Genomic DNA, 19,872 nt, shown 5'->3' with positions numbered 1-19,872 from the left:
AGAAGAGACTTTTGTTACACAGCAGCTTTTAACAGTTTTGTAGCCTTTGCGGTGGTTCTTTTGATGACGTGTTTGATAGTTTCTGTAGGTAGATGTCTAAAGCATCTCTGTAAACAGTCACTAGTGTTTGCAGGTTGACTTCGCTTTATGGGGTTAAACACTGCATGATGCAATGAGTCATAGCCTGAACAAGAGAAAGTTAGGGAAAAATAAAAACTACACAAGGAAAAATATACTTTAGCAATCGGCTAACAAAAAAGTAACACAAAGACACACTAATTCTAATAATAGTCTTAAAACATGCAATTTATCAAGATCCCTGTAAGAAATCAGCTTGGACAACAGAGGCCACCTTGTGTCGCCTTGCTTTCCACTTGAAACAGTTTCCATTTTCAGCAGCATTATGATTGAGCTCGATATCGTTTCCTCAGCTCAGCTCAGCCGTAACAACTCTGGGTTCACTGATGGCCTAGGGGTACTTAAATCTGCATTTCCTCTCACTCATGCATGCTAAGAGCAGAATCTGAGAGGCCTTTTTTTCCCCACCCTATCCCTCTCAGTGCAGAATTATACATCACTATGTAAGCAACATCTGAGATAGAAAGCTACACGCTGGCATCTACTGTTCACTTTCTGCACATGCAGGACTCTGCAAGAGTAGCTTCCTTGTATTTTGCTAGGAAAATAGATACAAATGGTATTTTACTGTGTTCCTAGTTTCATCATTTTTGACAATATCTTCAACACCACTGACTGAAATGCAAGGCTTTACATTGCTCGAGTGGAGTAGAAACAGGTATACAACAACCAGCCCATTTACCATTCACCAAAGACATTTATGACTTTTTTAAAATCAACACAATAAGCTCTCACCAAATATCAATTTAGTGTTTTATTGTATTGAGTTTTTTAATAAAGGTATCGGCAGTCTTACTGGAATACATCATGACACATTGTGCGTATCGTTTTGGACAAAGAAGATGTTTTTGTTCTTTAGACACGTCCCACCAAGAGATGAAACACATACATCTTTTTGTAATACAGACACTGAGAAGTATATAGAAAATATCAAATGCATGATGGATAATCCATGTAACATAACAAGACCCATGTCATAATAAACACAATTACCCAGCATAGAAAGTAAATGACAGGCATAACCTGAATTTTTCACTTCCTCTCTGTCCTTGGTCAACAGCAAACTCTGTACACTGGAATAAATCTCTGTAACATTGAAAGATTTGTACTTGAAACTTAAAGCAAGCATTTGGTCAAGGTTGTGTAAACAGTCTGAAAAGGCACTAGATTATATTATGATTTGTACATCTCTTTGTGCAGTAGAAAGAGAAAAGTGGAATACTCTACCAGAAGTAATATGTTGAGCTTCATTTTAGAGAACAACAGTGCTAACATTTATGATCTTCTCATTAACATCTATTATGAAAGAATACCCTTTGATGTCTGACTTTTGTTTTTGTTTTGTACATGCATGTCCTCCCTTTCCTTTTTAAGCTGCATAGTTCACACGATATCATGTAACATAAAAAAAAAAAAAAAATCATGATCTGATTCCAGTTAGTGAGCTACATTTTCAAGTATTAAGAAATTCATCTCAAAAATTGTCAAGAAGCTTAATGATTTACAAAATACCTCCACCAAGCACATTAACAGCTACACTGATTTAAAGAGATTTGGAGTATTGCTAAGAAATGTCTGGGCTGCACTGGCTTGTAGGTTTTATTTTGGTTTTTGAATCTAACTGATGTTGAAAAAGTCAAGTCGGTGTTTTTTTTAAAAAACTTCTGACTCATGTTGTGCCAAAGCTTGAGGCAGTGTAGTTCCACATGGACCCTGGAAATGGTACCTGTGCCACATCACACACACACACACACACACACACACACACACACACACACACACACACACACACACACACACACACACACACACACACACACACACACACACACACACACACACACACACACACACACACACACACACACACACACACACACACACACACACACACACACACACACACAGAAAGACACACATTGAAGGTGAGAATTGTACGTCTAAAGGGCATGTAGGTGGTCTAATTTCATCTTATTTAATGAGGACTGAGTTATTTGACTGACTTACATGAAATATTCTGATTTCGGTGTTGTATGTATATTAAACTCCGCCACTGGAACACCTCTGGATGCAATACGAGGGCCAAACATGGCTGCTGGGTAAACAATAGAAGATGCTCCCACCTATAGGAAAACAACAATCAACAATGACCTCCAGTGGCAACTTATATGGGAAAAACACAGGTCGAGTAATTTCTTAGCAAATATTGTGTTACATGACAATACTACACAGGAAGAATACAGTATCTATCACACGTGCATATTGAAATTAAAATGACTCACCACGAGACAAAGATCACAGGTTTCAATTTCTTTTTCCACCTTGGTAAGAATGTGAGAGTCCAGCGTCTCCCCAAAAAACACCACATTGGGCCTCAGCAGACCATTACACTCTCTTTCTTCACACCTACAAAGAGCAGTATAAAACCTCATGTCCTCCAGTATAAAGTCCTCATGTTAATGGTCTCATACTTTTTCAAATTCTATCCACACTGACAAAGATGTGGCCAGAAAAGCCAAATGCTTGATAATTAAAGATGATAAAATCTAAGAATTTGCAGTTTTCTCAGGAGATGTCAATGTGCAACTTTTCAGCCATATTTTCAGTTACACCTATAAGCAAAACTGGATTTGAAGTATTTATAGCGTACTGCTGCCCCCCAGTGGAAGAACTGATCTGACTAACAGGAACATAGGAGTTGAGTTTAAACTCATTCAGCAGGAAAAACCTGCAGGTCTGGAGCAGCTCAAAGAGATGCAGGATGTGGGTGGAGATGATGGGTAACCTAAACCTTCACAATAATGCAGATGGCATGTTTCCCTTAAGTGTGCATTTTCGTACCTTTTGTGTTTTCTTATTAAAAAGATTCCATGTTTTCGATATTTGCTTGTTTCGATATTAACAAGCACATGCTTTTCAAAAGGGGAGAAAGATTTCCCGGTGAGGTTACCCACACAGAATTACACAAAAATATGTAAACGTCACACAGTGCATAAACAGCAAAGCTGACAATTGCTTAGTGTTTGCATAATCATATGCAATTAGAATAGGTTTGCTTATTAGACTGGTGCAGAATGCAGAATTTGAGGAAACTCATTTTGCGTCTGACCGACTACAGTATATGCAAAACAAAAAGCTTAGCAAATCTGTCTGTCAGTGTTATTAATATGGCATGAAAGTAATCCCACCTTGGCAGCTTATCCACAGGAATCTGGGCATCAGGAACATCTGGGCCAGGGTCACTGCACATTAATAGAGCAAAGACTGTGGGTTAAAGAGTGATCCATCCATGCTGGAGGTTTATGTTGATCAGTGGAAGAGTTGGTATTTCAAATGTTCTGTTACTTACCCTTTGTTTTTTAAGGGAGCACATATGGGGCTTCTCTTGTTCACTGACACATGACCGCAACTCATACAGCGCGTCTCCATCAGACTGCCTGCAGTTACGCACAGAAAACACAACTGTTGCACATTAGAGTGCTGGGATCACAGAAAACATCTCGTGGGAACAGACAGAAGAAACATTTTAGCAGGTGAGTCAAACGTTTTAGCACTCTGGCCACCCTCAAAACAGTATGAAAATAGAGAAGCCAGACAAAATGTTCCTCTAAAAGGCCAACTTAACACTTGAGCAGGACACTTCTTGGACTTTTCTCCACTGACATTAAATTACTGACTAAATCTGTGGGCTTGAGAGACCAACCACTATGAATCAGATTTTTCCATATCCCAGCAAAACCACAACAGCGCTGTCAAAGTTTCCACTAATATCTGCACAAGGAGTTGTTTTAGGATGACTGTACATTGTTAACACAAACTGGAAAAGTTGTTCAATTTCAGAACTTAAAACTGAGTGTGAAACTGAAGATACCTATAGGGTGAAATTCTCTTAATATTAGCACACAAAGCTAGACATGGAGGTAATGAGTCACAAAAACAGCAAGCCCATTCTGACAGTGCAGTTCTCTGCCAAGGCATGCTGTCATGCTCCAGCTTGCAACCAAGTTTCACATAATTCCTCCTGGTAGTTTTTGCATAATCCTGCACGTAATGAAATTAAACAGCTGCTATTTGCATTTTGTATCTGTTGTCACTTGCTCTGCTCCTCACCGTGAACGTTGAGCACATGTTTGGACCCAGCCTGACGGTGCAGGTCATCTATGCACTGAGTGATGATGACCACAGAGCGCCCCTGCTTCTTCAGCCGAGCCTCGCATTCTGCTAAAGCCAAATGGACAGCGCTGGGCTTCTTGTTCATCACAAGCTCCCTTCTGTAATGGTAGAACTCCCAGACTCGAGACGGGTCGCGAGAGAAGGCCTCTGGCGTTGCAAGGTCCTGAGGACAGATCCACATGGTTGTGTTTTAAGCACAGACTTTAAAGCTCAGAAGGCTGCCATCAAAATGCACAATCCAAAGGCATATTTAACTGGAAGTGAAAACACAAATACAACCTAAAAAACAACAAAAAAATGAAATAAGAAAAGACAAAAAATAAAATGCATCCATGTAAAAGTGTGTGTTGCTTCTTTATCAGTTACCTGAGACAGCCACTTCCTCCACTTCTCATTCTTTCCACGAAAGGTTGGTACTCCGCTCTCTGCGCTTACACCAGCTCCTGTTATGATGGCTATGTGCTTGGCTTTGGAAAACACCTCACGGAATTCAGACATGTCTAGGAAAATATAATAAAAACTACTTTTACATCAGAGCAGAAAGCACAATGCAAGCGTTGAAACCCTCCAGACATAATGATGATACCCAGATGAGTTAAGAAAGAAAACATAATAATTTTAATTTCGATAGAATCAAGCAGCCTGTCTTCTCTTCAGTTACCGTGATGCACTTCCTACTTCTTAATTAAGTGCATCAGGATTTAGTTGTTTGCTTTTCATGAACTCACTTCTTACTCGGGTTCTATATGTCACCGAATTATGTAACTCAAACATTGTACTATGTAGTAATATGCACACGTGTTCATTTTACCTGAGCTGTGTTTCATTGCATCAGCCAGCGGTCCTTTGGTCACATGAGAGGAGCACATTCGAAGCCCAAGAGCAACGACAGCTCGATTTCGGAGAAGCATTGTCACTGGAAGACCAGATAAAGATAGAAAAAGGCTGAAAATCCAATGTGTAACCTCCCGCATGCTCAAACAAGTTGTTTGAAGGGACAGTGTAAGAGTCACCGTTTAAGCACAGTATAAAAGAGAGGTTTTGATCTAAATCATAGCACATCAGTGAGTGGAAGTGCATGTGTAGCTGGTGGTTAAGTGGTGTAATCCACGTAAACATGGATTACAGGTCAGCAACAAAACAGTATGATGCAACTTTGGGAGTCCTGGGTGGTGTGACAGGGTGAGACAGCCTCTGTGATGTGTCACAACACATGATGAATACATCTTACTGCCATCAGGAGGAAGGTCTTTTAGACCTTGTAGCATAACTCTGATGAACAAATCCAGTTGATATGAGTGTCGCTCACTTTGCTGCAGCACTTATTGTTTTGCTTTAGTTGTATTTATCTGACAGTCGCCACAAGACACAAATGGCGCTTCCGAAAGGGCAATAAATGCAAAAATCAGGGCCTGTCTTGCTTTATATGCTATTGAAATATAAATACAAAAAAGGCACGTAAATGAATGCAGCTGCAAAGTAACTCAGATAGCCTGCCTTTTTAGGCCCCGATAAGACACGCGAATGTCGCGTATTAAACCCAAAGAAGGTTGCCAGTTCTTCCTACTTTGAGGCCAATGGAAAATAACAGAAAATGACAAAAGTGAGCGCCCCTTAACCTGAATAAACTACCTATTACGTTCAAACAGGTTTAACGAGATGTCCAAAAAACATGTCAAAAGGTGCTTAGGCTAATCTAGGCGTTAAAGGCTATAAAGATTTTGCACAATGCGAGTACGCGTTACAGCTACTTACTGCTGCGGCTCTTTGTCGCTCCGTTTCTTCCAAAAATAACCCAAAGAAGCGTTTCAGCCAAGGAATTAATGAAAAGAAGACGTTGTTAACTGCAGCTAACGAGTTGCAAACTCATTAACAAACTCCAAACATCAGCTGCGTCGACATGTACTCGTTTTAAAGTCGAGGGGAGGAGTAGCCACAGGGATCAAATCATGCTCGCTGTCAAATAAGCAGGAAGTAGCCAGTCCATCCGAACATGTATCTGTTGATACTACAAATATGAGCGTGTTTTAAATAAACTTGCTACAATACATTTATTGTGCTCACCTCGCTGCGATATAAACCTTCTACCAGAGCAGAGTGCCACAACGAGTTTGCTTGTTTACCTGTGCGCTTGATTATCGGGAGCAGCCGTAAACGTATCAAACTGTCGTAAATAGTACTCGCGAGCGTGAGCGCCACCTGCTGGCGCATTGGCGAAATTGCAGTTCATTCAAGATGATTCATTCATTCTCATGTTTAACGATTCAGTGGTTTCAACTTTTTGTGCTTAAAAAATAAAAGCTCTGACAAACGGATAGAGATTTTATCAAATAAGATTATTTCAGATATATTATTAGTAATTATTTTGGTTCGAAAAAAAAAAAATTTCCATACAGCACAAATGTATTTAACCGTAATATAATTGTATACATTGTAACCTATAAAGTCCTAATCTCTTCTAATTTGAGATTATATGTTTCAGTTTTTACATGTGAAAAAATCTGAATTGATCAATGATAATGAAATGATCATATCATGGCTTTATATATCCCTTCGCACTGTGTAGTGCATACATGTCATAACCCACCAACGCCTCTCTCTCTCTCTCTCTCTCATTTGCTCTCTCTCTCTCCCCCTCTCTCGCTCTCTCGCTCCTTCCCGTCATCAATAGCTACCTCCCAGCGTGTGAGAGTGGCCGTGGTTCTGCATCTGCCCCCAGTCGGCCAGAGCAGTCTCCACTGGACACTGGGTGAAAATTGATGGCGACCACTCCAGCCAACAGCACAGACCGCAGACCGATAAGGAGACTCCGCTCCAAGAGTGAAACACCATATCTTATAGAAGCACGACTCTCCTCCAGCATGCGGACAGGTAAGAACACATCCATCCAGCTGTCATGCTCTCAGATCTTCTTGTTGGATGTTTTTTCTGCCCCCCTTTCCAGATGTCGTTGAATGATGTGGGTGGAGTGAGGAGATTACGGTCTAAAATACGCTCCTGTTTTTATGCGAATGAGCTTCCACAGAATGTGTGGATTTGTAGGACAGTTTTTTGGGGTGTGGGATTTAATCCTCAAAATCTGTTAATGGGTAGCTTTAGATATTTTTTAAAGGGAGGGAGAAATGTGAGTGAAATGTTATGCAACTTTGTAGACTAACGCTGAGGCATGGTGTCCGCTGCAAACTCCAGAATACAGAAAATATACAGATTTTTACATTTTTATTTATTTATTTATTTCACAGCTTTAAATAGCAGTCTCGTGTGAATTTTGATTTCGTCAGCGTTTGGTAATTGCTACCACTGTAATTCAACGCAGTTACATAATAATGAAAAAAAAAAACCATCTTCAACGTGACCCTGTAGTAGCCCCAGCTTTGGCTGTGGTGCACAAAAAATCAGGTGGGATGTCCGGAGTCTTGTGCATTTCTCTTTCTCGGATTCTAATCACTGCGTTATTAACAGCTGTCATTGATCTGAGATGATGCTGGTGGCGAACAGTCTCCCGTCTCCATCACCCTGTGCGAAGTGTGTTGCATCCCCTGTTACCATGGTGATTTGGCATTTTATGCTGACTGAGTCAACCGGATTCAGATCTTCTGCACTACAGTGTGATTATGATACACTACAAAGCTGCATCCAACAGTCTGTTTCGGCGACAGATCTCATCACAGTCACGCCAGTTAGCAGCCTACTATGAAGGATGTTTGATAGCTTGTTTTGTATCACAGCCAAAAAAATGTGGTTTTCTCTTATTGGTCTCATTAACTGAATCACATGCACTGCTGTTTTTCTTTTTTCATAAAGCTTCTATAATAAGCTGGCGAAGTTCCTCTTGTCCTGCTGTATCAGCTTGCTGGCATCACACCCATCATCCACTCAGCAAAATGTATAGGGTGCTGAAGCTGCCATGTCTGTAGTGTGTAAGGTTTGGATGTTGTCCAGATGTCCATGTATTGTAGCTTACAAAAGATCCTTTCTTTATTTAAAACTACCACACAATGGCACATATTTTTACCTGAATATCACATATATCTTTATAAAGGATGGCTTTAGATGAAATTACTGTGCTAATGAGAAGAAGTTTGAACAGTGATAAAGGAGTGTCGCGTCATTATGAAATCATGTGTTAGTAATTCATCAATGAATCATTTGGTTGCAAAATGTCCTAAAAATGAGTGAAAATACCCAATGTGGCACCTTTAATTCCTCCCCCATCACCCCGAGCAACACTTCCAAATCTCAAAGAGTAAGACATTCATAAAATACAGGAAATTTGCTTGGAAGAAAATCATCTACACATATTATTCACATATTATTATCATTATCATCATTGTTTCCCAAATGTAAGATAAATAAAGTGTTTCTCATCTCATCATCATCATAGTCCTTTACAAGGAAAATAAGCAGTAAAATGCTCCCATAAAGAAAATCTTTCCTGCCTCATGCCACAACCCCTGAAGTCCTTTGTTAGACTGTATTATATTTAGATTTTGGTTTGTTCAGATCTTTACTTTTTCTTTTTTCAGTTAAATTAAGCTTTTTCTTTTCCCACCTTTCTAATACTTGTTTCAAGGCTGGTTTACATGTTTTGGCTGCCGCAACAAAGTAATTTCCCAGCTTTTTGGGATAAACAAAGTACATATCCTATTTGAAAAGCCAAACCTTGAAATCAGTTAATGATCGCTTGTTAAGAGTATTTTATGCAGTTTTATGCTTGAAGAGCGGAGCACGTGCAGTCTCACATCAGGACAGCTTGGATTCCAGTGCAGCTTGTCATTGCACGGCAGCTGTATTGACAGCTCCCAGGTGTGCAGCGCGAGCCCAGGCAGCACCGGATGCTCACTTGTGTTTTTCTTGACATATGAAAAAGAGGGGGAAAAAGAAACAGTTCGAGTCTATTTTGCTTCCACCAGTGAGTATTTGGCCTGTGGAGACGAGCCTGTTGTCAGTGACAGGACACTGTCAGTTGTCTCTGTGCTTCATTTTTATTTTCCTACTCTACCATCGAGCTCACACAAAGCATAAAGATGGTACGGGGGCGAATTGTACAACAGTGCTGTTGACTCACTTCCACCTGTAGAAGTGGAGCAGGATTTAGCTTGCTTATTGCCAAGGAAACCAAAAGTCTTGTGCTTGTGCACCCAGGTGCTTAATAAAGATAAATGACCAGGGCTGCCAAGTATGTGAAGCAAGTACTAAGCAATTATCTCTCTGTAGTTCACAGCAAGACATTCAATAGTTACCTGTCATGCATTTAAACTCTTATAATGGTTTAAACACACCCCAGTTCTCTGCACAGAAAGCAAATATGGTAAATGAAAAACAAATGTTTTGGCTTTTGTTGTTGTCTTTTTTTGTTTCCTTTAATAAATGAAAGAGAGCATAATGAGATTATGATCAATACACCACTAATCCTGTACGGCATTATTATGCTGATTTGTGTTCATTCATGTCTGCAAAGTTTATCTGGGAAGGTTTATCTGTGCAATCATTAGAAGATGAACTGAAGGTTCATAGCTTGTCTTGCTTTATCCCCTAAGACTAAAAGTAGGTTTAGCTAGCCCATGCATGGATCAGGCGTCTCCAGTCTTTGCTGCAACTTTGACTTTTACAGAGATAAGGCTGAGGCTTACAAATAAGAGGTACTCTAAGGGTTTGTAATGGAATTAGGGTTCACGTATGAAACATGGCTTTATTGCACTGACCTGTTTAGAGCCAGCACTTATCTAATTTGCCCTGCAGTTAAATGGCTCTGCACACAGACATAATAACATAAAGGCATCAGTTACCGCGTTGCTGTCAACGATAAAACATGGGGGGGTGTTGGTGCTGACAGACGGCTGACCTATGTGTCAAGACTGATTCCAGTCTGTACCGCTTGTCATGATGCTTTATATTATTAGGACACACACACACATACACACACACACACAGACATGCGTGGTGTCTGGGATAGCAGCTGTGAGCTGACAGAGAATCATCACTGTTTAGCTAAGCATCCTGTCTATGGGTTTTTAACAAAAAACAAAAAAAACAAAAAACTAAACAGAGATTTGTATTCGTGCATTCGTGTCACTGTAAACTTTCGTGAAGACAAAGTGTGCATACATGTCAGTTCTTTGTTAGCGCTTTGCCAGCTGACACAGCATTGTTTAACTGGAAGAGCTTGCCTTGTTGGTTTTTTATTCGCTTATCATTCAGCTGCTCGACTACAGCCCCATCTGTTTTCTGTCTGCTTCACACAAGAAAGTCTCCCAGTTAAAAGGAGCTGGCACTTCTGATTTTCTACTAAAATATCTCTGATAGCTGATCAGACTTCTTTGGATTTTCTCACATCTTTTCCATCACAATTAACCTATCATTCTGTCTCAGTCCCTCATTTCTCCATCATCTTCCCCCTTTTGTTGAAAATAATTGATCCCCATATTTCTATTGTCAGATACAATCTGTATTAATACCAGAATACATTGATAAAATCACAATTTGATATTATGGAGCAGATAGATTTTTCACTTTTCTTAATTTTTCACACTGTTGAGATGTGTTGAAATGTTATCCACACAGAACTTGCCTCTAGCTAATCATTTCATAAACACTTAGTACAAAAATCCTGCTTATTGCAGTTTGGATTCCCGCTATTATCTTTAGATATTTTTGTGGGTGGACTTTGTTTGTTCTGTTTTTCTAGACTTAACACACAGTCCAGCTTCCTCACCTAGTTTTCAAAGATTTTCATACCCCACAATAGTCTCAGCACACCCACTGTACAAATATTAGTTATGCCAAACAGCTGGATGTTGTGTGGGGATGCCTGGAGGCTGGAGCTCCCGTTCTTATACCTGGCTTGCATGTAAATAAACTCAGACTTGGCTGCACTGCAGATGTTGGGATACTTTCCTCAGCTTTTGTGCAAATTTTATTTAATGTTTATTTGCAGTCTTACTTGTGCACAATGTGCATGCTGAGGCTTTTCATTCTAGACATTCTTCCAAATTCAGATGTACAGCCAAACGTGGAAAGACGCAAAGAGAAGCAGCGTTAACATTTCACTTGGACATGTTCTGTCTGTCTCACAATTTGATGTTTGAGCCTGGCTTCTGTGCTGCAACCACATTAAGCTAAAAAAAGCCAAATTCAACTCATTCACCACCCACCGCTCTCTACTTCTCTCTTTCCGTGTTGCAGTGCCTGCTGTCCTAAAGAGTACAATCAATACACAGATGCATGGTGGGACGGGGCAAATTTTTGCTGCAGAGCTCTGCTCGCCAGCTGAGTTTACATGACAGCTTTTACAGTATGTCTGCACTGGACTGGAGAAATGTAACTGTAGTTTTCCTTGCAAGATGCCAGCAGTTATTTTGTCTTACCTTTTGCTATTTCAGCATTTAAATATGCATATTTGTTTCCACAGAAGAAGATCTAAGCCAGTTTAATGTAAAAGGTGACTGCAAGGACAACTTCCACCAGAATTAGCAATCATCAATTCAAGCTGTCAGCCCTTTTTTTTAAAGGAAAAGTGAATTTCTGATGACCTAGTGGACTGAAATAAGTGCAGACGTTGTAGAATTTGAAATGCTTCAGCTGTCTGTAGAGACGTTAGGGGGAATTGTTTAACAAAGTAGTGATAATAAGCAGCAAGAAATCTATATCAGTTCTCAATCTCTGTCTTTTGTGATTTATCGCATAGCCCCCATTGCAATTTCTGAAATGCGAGCATACAGAGCGTGGCTGACATTTTAGACCATCTTATGAGAGACTGAAAAAAACAACAGGCACCCATCTTCTCTATTTGGTTGCAAATGTGCCTTCTTGTGCTGAAGCATCTCGGGTCTGAATAATACATGAGTGGGTAAATGAGAGCAGAAAATAGCAAAGCTATATCCAGAACTCTTACTGGATGTTCCTGCTCCGTGAACCATCAATGAACCATCAGTGTCACCTGGCCTGAACACCTGCCAACCTCTCAAGCAAAAAAATAAATTAAAAAATTAAAAAATTAAAAGACAGGCAGGTGTCTTCTACGACAGCCTGCAGGAAGCTGCAGCTCTCTCTCTCTCTCTCTCTCTCAACAATCTTTCTCTCTCTTCACTTTCTTTTCATCTCTCTCCCTCTCCATGTCACACTTGGAAGTGTGGAAAAGGCTTCTGGCTGTGATATGCTTTCCACATGCCAGCTGAGAAATAACGCATTTTTCTAAAAGCCTCGCAAGCCGAAGAACGCTGCACGATGATGTACTTATGGGCTTTATTTATAGTAAGTGTGTATGCACATTGGATAGAGATGGGTAAGGATTCCGCTGCAATAAAAAAGGCAGCATGGCCAAGGACCAATTATTACTAGACTCGAGAACCCTGTCTGAATCACTATTACTCTCTAATGCTGCTTTGAAAGAATGTAAGGCCACATGCATCGAATGACTTTGCATATGAAGGAATAAAATGCAAAACACAAGCGTAGACTGCACACAGGATCCAGGAGATGGATGGGTGGATGATATCCCTGTTATCTGCAGTGACAGTAAAATGTATGTTCTCAGCAGATGGTGTCAGCCAGTTGAGAGACATAAGTGTAATCTGTTAAGTGGAGAAGGCGAATGTATAAAGACAGAAATTTGATACAGGTGTCACAAATGCAATTCCCAGAGTGCACCAGCCCTTTAGGATCTTTCTGCTGAGTAAGTGTCTTCACAGAGTAAGAATCCCCTCAACACTGCCGCAAACCTGGGACTCAGTTCAATCAAAGCTGCATTGCACCACTCGCCCTCCTTTAAGATTGCATCCTTTTTCTAATGGTAAACCTAAGCTATATTGTGACAAATATTTTTAAACTAGGTGAATATTTATTCCAACAAAAATATTGATGGAATAATTTTTATGATTATTAGTTGTTATGTAGTCCAAAAAAAAAAGGCATTCTTTTAATTTTTGTGAAATTAATATTCAGCAGTTACTTTATGTTATAGTGCAGAGCTTATTTTGGAATGAAACTATTCGAATGGAATAAAAAGGTGTTGTGTTTTCCTTAAGAAAACAATATTGTAAATCATGCCTGCATTTTCCAGGCAGTTATGTAAGTCTCTGAACAGATCGTCAAATAGCCCACGGGATAAACTGCTGAGATCTGAAAAAAAAAAAAAGCTAAAAAAAACAGAGCAATTCTATAAAATTAAGCGATCGAACTAAGGGAACAGTTTACCTCTCTCCTTTCTCCGGCAGTCCTCAGAGATAAAGTGGAAATTGAATTGAACTGAACTGAACTGAATCACGTCACATTATAACTGCCGCGACAAATGTTCGACCCAGTGTAATGCAATCTGGCATTATATTGTTTTCTAAGTCAAATATATTGTTTTAAAACATCAACTGTCAACATCTGTATATGTTATATATGTGTATATGGATATACAGCCCAGCTTCAACTTCCCAAATGTAAGAAGGATCTCTTATAGCTAAATAATGCTCCTTTTTTGATTAGCCCTTTAAAGCCTGATCCATGAAATAAGAAAATGGTTTTTTTTAAAGTAATTTTTTTGAAAATGGATTGTTTAGTGAACCTTCTAACTAATTACAAAAATGAATATTAATTTGCATATATGAGTTTCAGTTTGTTCAGTTGGAATCCTATTTGCTATATCAGGCGGTTGATTTCAGTTTTTCAGGCGGGGGAGGATCACGCTGCTGATGTAGAAGACAAAAACTCACAAAATGTCATGAATCAAATATGATACACTTGGCTTTAAAGGGTTAGGTTCATTGGCAATTTCCAGCGTTAACATCAAGATGGGTACTGTACCACCTCGTTCTCTCCCGGCACAGCGAATTCAAATGACACCATGAATAAATGCCTCATTTTTTTCTTTGTTTATTAACAACAAACAGCTACAGTATAATCACATACTAATTCTCAACATGTAAGCTTTAAAACATTCAAGTACAAGAACGTTACACTTTTACAAAAGCGTTTGTATTAATTTAATATAGACTGCTTTTATCAGTGCTTAAAAAATATGAGACACAGTGGTGGGTTTTTCATCCATACTGTAGTTGTTCGGGGAGTCGTAGGGATGTTTAAAGTCTTCTTCTTCTAGCTCCTCCCTTTATGGGTTGCCACATTATAACATCTGCCTCCATCTCACCCTGTCCCTAGTTTCCTCTTCTTCCGCACTAACCCTCTCCTTCACTGAATCCATGAATCTCCTATGTGGTCTTCCTCTTTCCCTCCTGCCTGGTAACTCTCAACAACTCACCTTCAACAACCTTTGTCCAGTATATCCACTATCCCCTCCCTCTGCACAAACCATCTCAGCCTTGCCTCTCTCTTTTCTCCAAAGTGCTCAACCTGAGCTGGACTCATTACTAATCTTGTCCATTGTGTTCACTAAAAAATAAAAATCGTAACATCTTCAGCTCGACCACCTGCAATTTGGTTAGCACCACCATCTCCAAACCATACATCATACCAGCTCTCTGTACCATTTTGCAAAATCCTCCCTTTCACTGTTGCTGTTATCCCTCTGTTGGGACATTCAGAGTCACTATGATTAATTAAAGATATTGTCCTGTCCCTCAGCCATTCATAATGCAGGCACCACTGTAGTGCGTTACACCTTAAACTTTGAAAATATATGGCAGCGGTCATTCAGTAGGTCATCAGCAATCAGGAAAACTCTTGATGTGAAGTTTTTTTTATATAACTGAGCTACCTGTGCCTGAAACTAAATGATATTCGTCTTAACTTTATCAGAGCCAGAAGATGCCAGAGGGGACCAAAGCTCTTTAGCTGAGCGTCCCCTCTGTAGTGCGCTGCTCTCTGAGAGAATGACAGATGAAAGACTTAGTCAGAGAAAACTCAGAGCGTCTGCAGACACAGACAGCAAGAACATCCAAGAGGAGTGGCACAGTCTGCCTGCCACTAATTACTGCAGAGCTCATTGGGGATTGCTTTGATTTTGTGGAATTTCTTCTGTTTCAGTTTCCACTAACCTGCTCTCAAGTACTGTGATGTTTTTACAAATATAATCAAACTGTATTACAAAAGACTCTGTGCTGGTAGTGAAATATGAGGTACTCTGTCCTTTTCCTTTCTGCTAGCTTTATTAAATAGGATTAACATCTAAGGTGCTCTTACAACAAGAGATTTTAAACAAAAGCTGCTATTTATCAAATAGCATCACAATTATTTACTTGACAGACAAATAAAAAAAAACAGTAAAAAGGAAAATCTGAAACTCTGGGACAGAAGAGGCTGGTGGTTTAGACAACCAATGCAAGGAAAGTTTTACAAAGTTGTGTGTTTGTCCTGTAAAACCATAAAAGACAGATACAAATGTTCAGCAGCACAATGTGCTGTCCAAAAATCGTTTCAAATTTGAAAGATGCAATCATTAAAGCCTGTTGCCTGTCTTCATTTCATAAGAGAGGATGTGTGAAAATGTTCATCATTATAATGGAGATGAATATGATATGTCAGTGTATTACAATCTGCCTCTGGAAGATGAAATTAGGGCAGTCCTTGGAGCACCACTGCTCCCTGCTGGTGCAACTTTCACTTTTTGCATAATTTAAATGTTCCTACACTCAAAAGTGTTGCAAAGCTCTATTAATGAAAGCTCACTGTATTAGTTACTGATTAAAAATATGTATATTAACTGAATATGCCATTTACATAAAAGAGATACATTGCTTGCAAGAGTTTTATGAACATTTCATCAACTGACTGATACAAGAAAAATCATTAGTTGCCAAACACAGGTGAACAGCAATTTGACTGTCACTTCTATAACACATTTATTTAACAAAGAGGTGGAAGGTTGTTGTTTTTTTCTTTTTTTTCTTTTTTTTTTTGGGGGGGGGGGGGGGGGGGGTTTACCCTTGTGTTTGAGCTGAACTGCAAATATCTATACCATGGGTGTCAAATTCATCTAAGTTTGTTAGTTTTCATGTGTAAGATAAGCCCCTCCAAACTGACCCCTTTTCCTTTAGTGTAAAGAAGCCCAAGTCCATTCTAACAAGCATCGCAGGTAATAATAAATAATTAATTCATGAAACTTATGATAATTGATGTTAGGTCTAAAGTGATTACACAGAAATACTGCTGTTGTAAATCAAACAGTACTTGACTGTCTCCGTCTTTAAAAGAAAGGATTTGCAGCTCATCAAATCGACAATTTTCCATTTTTTTTTTACAGAAAATGTCCTGTTTTTTGTTTGTTTTTGTTTTTTCTAAATAACTGAGGACCCATACGTGTGTGTGTGTGTGTGTGTGTGTGTGCGCGTGTGTGTGTGTAAACAAACAGTGAAAATATATTTCTGTTATATACAGATTTGTCTGTTACTTAATTTGGTGAAGTACAGCACGTTACGTGTAATGTCATTTAGTTAGTGAGAAGGTTGTAAAACTGAGGATGATTCACAACCCTGGCTCTGATGAAATCATCCATTTTTAAGGATACAATGCAATTTTTCAGATTTTTTCAGAACCTTGAGTATTAATGTCTCAAATTTACAATGCAGACAATTTGCTTGAAAAATTATTCATTTGACTTGTCGGCTGTTAACTTTTGTTTCTGCTCTACAGTTATTAGGTTTCTTCATGCTCTGAGTAAGTCATTAAAGATAATTCAGCACTTTATAACCCTTGTGGATGTGCACTTCACAGGAAGCAGTCTTTGTGACTTCCCATTTGGAATGAATTCATGTAGAATCACTCCAATTAAGAGTCTGGCTCCGCCTTGTTAAATTATACAGCTTTGGGTTTCTTGAGCCCTTGGAGAAATCTTGCAGAGATCTGCATATTTTAGATTTACAATCCCTGCAGAATGAATCATTCACATTGTCAGACTAAATGTTTTAGTTTATGTGCAAATCTGTAAATGGATTATAAAATTTGTCATGTATATAGTGCAGAAATATTATATGAGAGCTTTTCAGGCATTTACACAAGACGATTATTTATAGATTGAAAACAAATCATAAGTAGTTTCAATACATCCACAGGACCGACTTCCAAATGTACCTTTTCTCTGTGCTCACAAAGGTGAGATTTTCTTGTAAAGGTTTTGGCACATCTCAGATAAATGGGTGCTCCGGTCCTCCATGTTTGTGCTGATTGAGGTATGTCTTTTGATAGCATTTCTTCCTGCAGATATACCATGGGTAGCCCCCCTGTGCACTTCACCATATGTGTATCAAACAGTCTTTTGTACTGAACCGTTTCCCACAGTGAGAATGGTCTGCTTGGTCTGGTGCAGAATTAGATAAGCGAGAGATATGAAGTGTGAACTTTTCCATGATCCTTTAGTAGTCCTGGCTTGTGTAACATTTTGGCAGTCAGCACGCCAGTACGCTTTTTTTGTTGTTGTTCTGCTGATATCAAACCAATTTGCACGACCACAAGAAAGTATCAGGGATACGAGTCTCTAACTTGACTTGGATTAGTGTCTTACATGAGTTTCTGAAAGTCTCTAATCACACATGGTGCTCTTGATGATGTTAGATTTAACCAAGTAGCCCTCTGCAGCTGCTACAGTTTCTTTTTCATTCCATTTAAATTCATTTTTCTTCTTTGTGTGTCTCACATTTTTCATAGTTATCAAAATCCTTCCAGCAATAAGAACAATGACAAGGACTCTGCGCTGAGAGGTGTCTAGTGTGTCTTGTCAAGTTAGAAGTAATTTAACAAAAAATCCCACAAATGCAGCAGGTTTTGACACTGTTGTAACATTTGAAGGTCCTGCTTCACTTAAGAAAACTTGTTGTTTTGGCCTGTTGTTGTTTGGGATGATGAGTTAGGGTAGCAGAACTTTGTTGGTCTGTCACACAAATCTTCTGGTCTTCTTTTAAATATTGTTGAAATCTGAAGAGTTATTATGTGTTGGTGCCACAGCCACTGGTGGTAGCTCATTTTTACTTTTTAGAATAATTTTTCCAAATACAAATTGTTGGCTTAGGATGCAAGTTTATCTTCTCACAAAAAATACTTTGGCTAGGAGAACCCAAGCAACCAGTTCTGTTTATCACTCAGAACCAAAATCTTTTGAGTCATCTCGTGCCTTTTTAGTTTGCTACCAGAAACAAAACTCTGGCCATGAACAAAACACTCAAAAGGTTTCTTGTTGCCTTCCTCTGAGTTTGTAAATGACAAAACTATTCTTTTTGTTTGTATCGTAATTTGACTAGCCTTCATTAAAAGGCTGAAGTGTTACTTCAATGGAGGCTCTTGGTGTTCACTCAAAACAACAGGCTGCTGCCCTACATTCCTTATCATTTCTGAATTTATCTTTTCAAGGCTGTCTTTTCTTTCCTTTTTGTACTCACTTCAAAGCGAGTTATGCCTCAGCTGATCCTTAGCAATACACATGAATCATGACAGTCATGGCCTTCATCATTGTCCAACTTTAGTTGCTGATAGGATATGACGCAACTGTAACCAGCTATAGAATAAAAATGGCAACCTAACCACCAAAAACATTTATTTTTGAAACTCATGACAATTGAAACACGTGACCTCAACCCAATAAGTTGAGCATGAGCGTGATTTTCAGTCTACACTGAATGCAGAGAGACCCACAAACAAGCAACCACTGCAGTGGAGGTCTAACAGAGCATGTCAACAAAGGAAACACAGCATTTGGTGATGTACATGGGTTCTCAGCTCAGTAAGTTATTGACTGCAAAGGATTTTCATCCAAATATTAAAAAACAATTCCTAAATTTTAAAATTAAGTTATTTTGTCTAATTACGTTGATACCTCTGGAAATTTGAGACTATGTACAAACAGTTCTGTAATTCCAAAACAGTAAAGCTGAATTTTAATTAAATTCAACTTGAAAGTCTGCACTTCAATCACACCTTGACTGTTTGATTTAAAATTCACTGAGCTGGTGTACAGAAGCAAAACTACAAAAGAAAATGTGTTACTGCCCTTTGTTGTTGTTGTTGTTGTTGTTTACTCTAAACATGGTTATTTAAAATATAGTAAGTCCAGTATTGGTTTTAATTAAAAAAAAAACTTTCCTTGCAATACTTCTGCACATTTATAAATACTCTGCTATCCAGTGACTGTACATTTATTTTATTAAGTTTATAGTAAATAATAGGAGGGTTTTTTTTCTGTTGACTGCTTGAACTTTTGTTTTGGTTTTTTTCAAAATCTTCACATATTCTTTCTCCATGAGCCCTTTCAACTTGATGAGATTCCCAGTTTCCGATGCACTGAAGCATCCCCACAGCCTAATACTGTGAAAACACCATGTTTCACTGTAGGCACCCTGTTCTTTGGGTGGTATGCCTCTCCATTATTTCTCCAAACATATGCAGTGTCTCTGTGGGTGAAGAGCTCTAATTTTGTCTGCCCAAAGGACAAGCTTCCAGTATGTAATATCTTTCTCCAGGTTGTCATTAGCATACTTCAGTCTGGCTTGAACATGCCTCTTTTGCAGAAGTGGAGTTCCTCTTGGTCTGCAAACTCACAGTCCGTTCCTGTGCACAGTTTTAATGATTGTCTGCTCTGTAACTACAACTCCTGAATTGGCTAAGTCATTCGTTAGTGTCTTGCCAGAT

General features: G+C 39.0%; 2 protein-coding genes across 4 annotated transcripts in view; one reads left to right on the top strand and one right to left on the bottom strand.

Moving 5' to 3' along the window:
- Positions 1-879: 879 nt before the first annotated feature.
- LOC146497706 (NAD-dependent protein deacylase sirtuin-5, mitochondrial-like) lies at positions 880-6,486 on the bottom strand. Of its 3 annotated transcripts, XM_085139256.1 has the most exons (10): positions 6,376-6,486; positions 6,067-6,092; positions 5,123-5,227; positions 4,678-4,811; positions 4,249-4,474; positions 3,488-3,575; positions 3,327-3,380; positions 2,421-2,544; positions 2,146-2,261; positions 880-1,864 (listed from the first exon to the last, which is right to left on the bottom strand). In XM_085139256.1, coding segments are annotated over exons 2-10 (921 nt in total). In that variant the 5' UTR covers positions 6,068-6,092; positions 6,376-6,486; the 3' UTR covers positions 880-1,791. The 3 variants fall into 3 exon arrangements, with proteins under 3 accessions (XP_084995382.1, XP_084995383.1, XP_084995381.1); XM_085139257.1 differs by lacking the exon at positions 6,067-6,092 and having other exon boundaries at positions 6,376-6,481; XM_085139255.1 differs by having other exon boundaries at positions 6,067-6,428.
- Positions 6,487-6,977: 491 nt separating this feature from the next.
- LOC146497705 (phosphatase and actin regulator 1-like) overlaps positions 6,978-19,872 on the top strand; it is a 51,391-nt gene continuing 38,496 nt past the window's right edge. Inside the window, exon 1 of the mRNA XM_085139251.1 lies at positions 6,978-7,182. Within this exon, the coding sequence (XP_084995377.1) occupies positions 7,071-7,182 (112 nt within the window). The 5' untranslated portion in view covers positions 6,978-7,070. The remainder of the gene's footprint in view (positions 7,183-19,872) is intronic.

Source organism: Neolamprologus multifasciatus, chromosome 18 (genome assembly GCF_963576455.1).
Source record: "Neolamprologus multifasciatus chromosome 18, fNeoMul1.2, whole genome shotgun sequence".
Classification (NCBI taxonomy): Eukaryota; Metazoa; Chordata; class Actinopteri; order Cichliformes; family Cichlidae; genus Neolamprologus; species Neolamprologus multifasciatus.
Note: the sequence above shows the minus strand (reverse complement) of the source record. Positions and strands in the feature narration are given on the sequence as shown.

Coding starts and splice junctions, on each gene's coding strand:
- LOC146497706 (XM_085139256.1), bottom strand. Junction 4,812..5,122: donor TGCAATGAAACACAGCTCAG/GTAAAATGAACA, acceptor ATATTTTCCTAG/ACATGTCTGAATTCCGTGAG. Junction 3,576..4,248: donor ACATGTGCTCAACGTTCACG/GTGAGGAGCAGA, acceptor GCGTAACTGCAG/GCAGTCTGATGGAGACGCGC.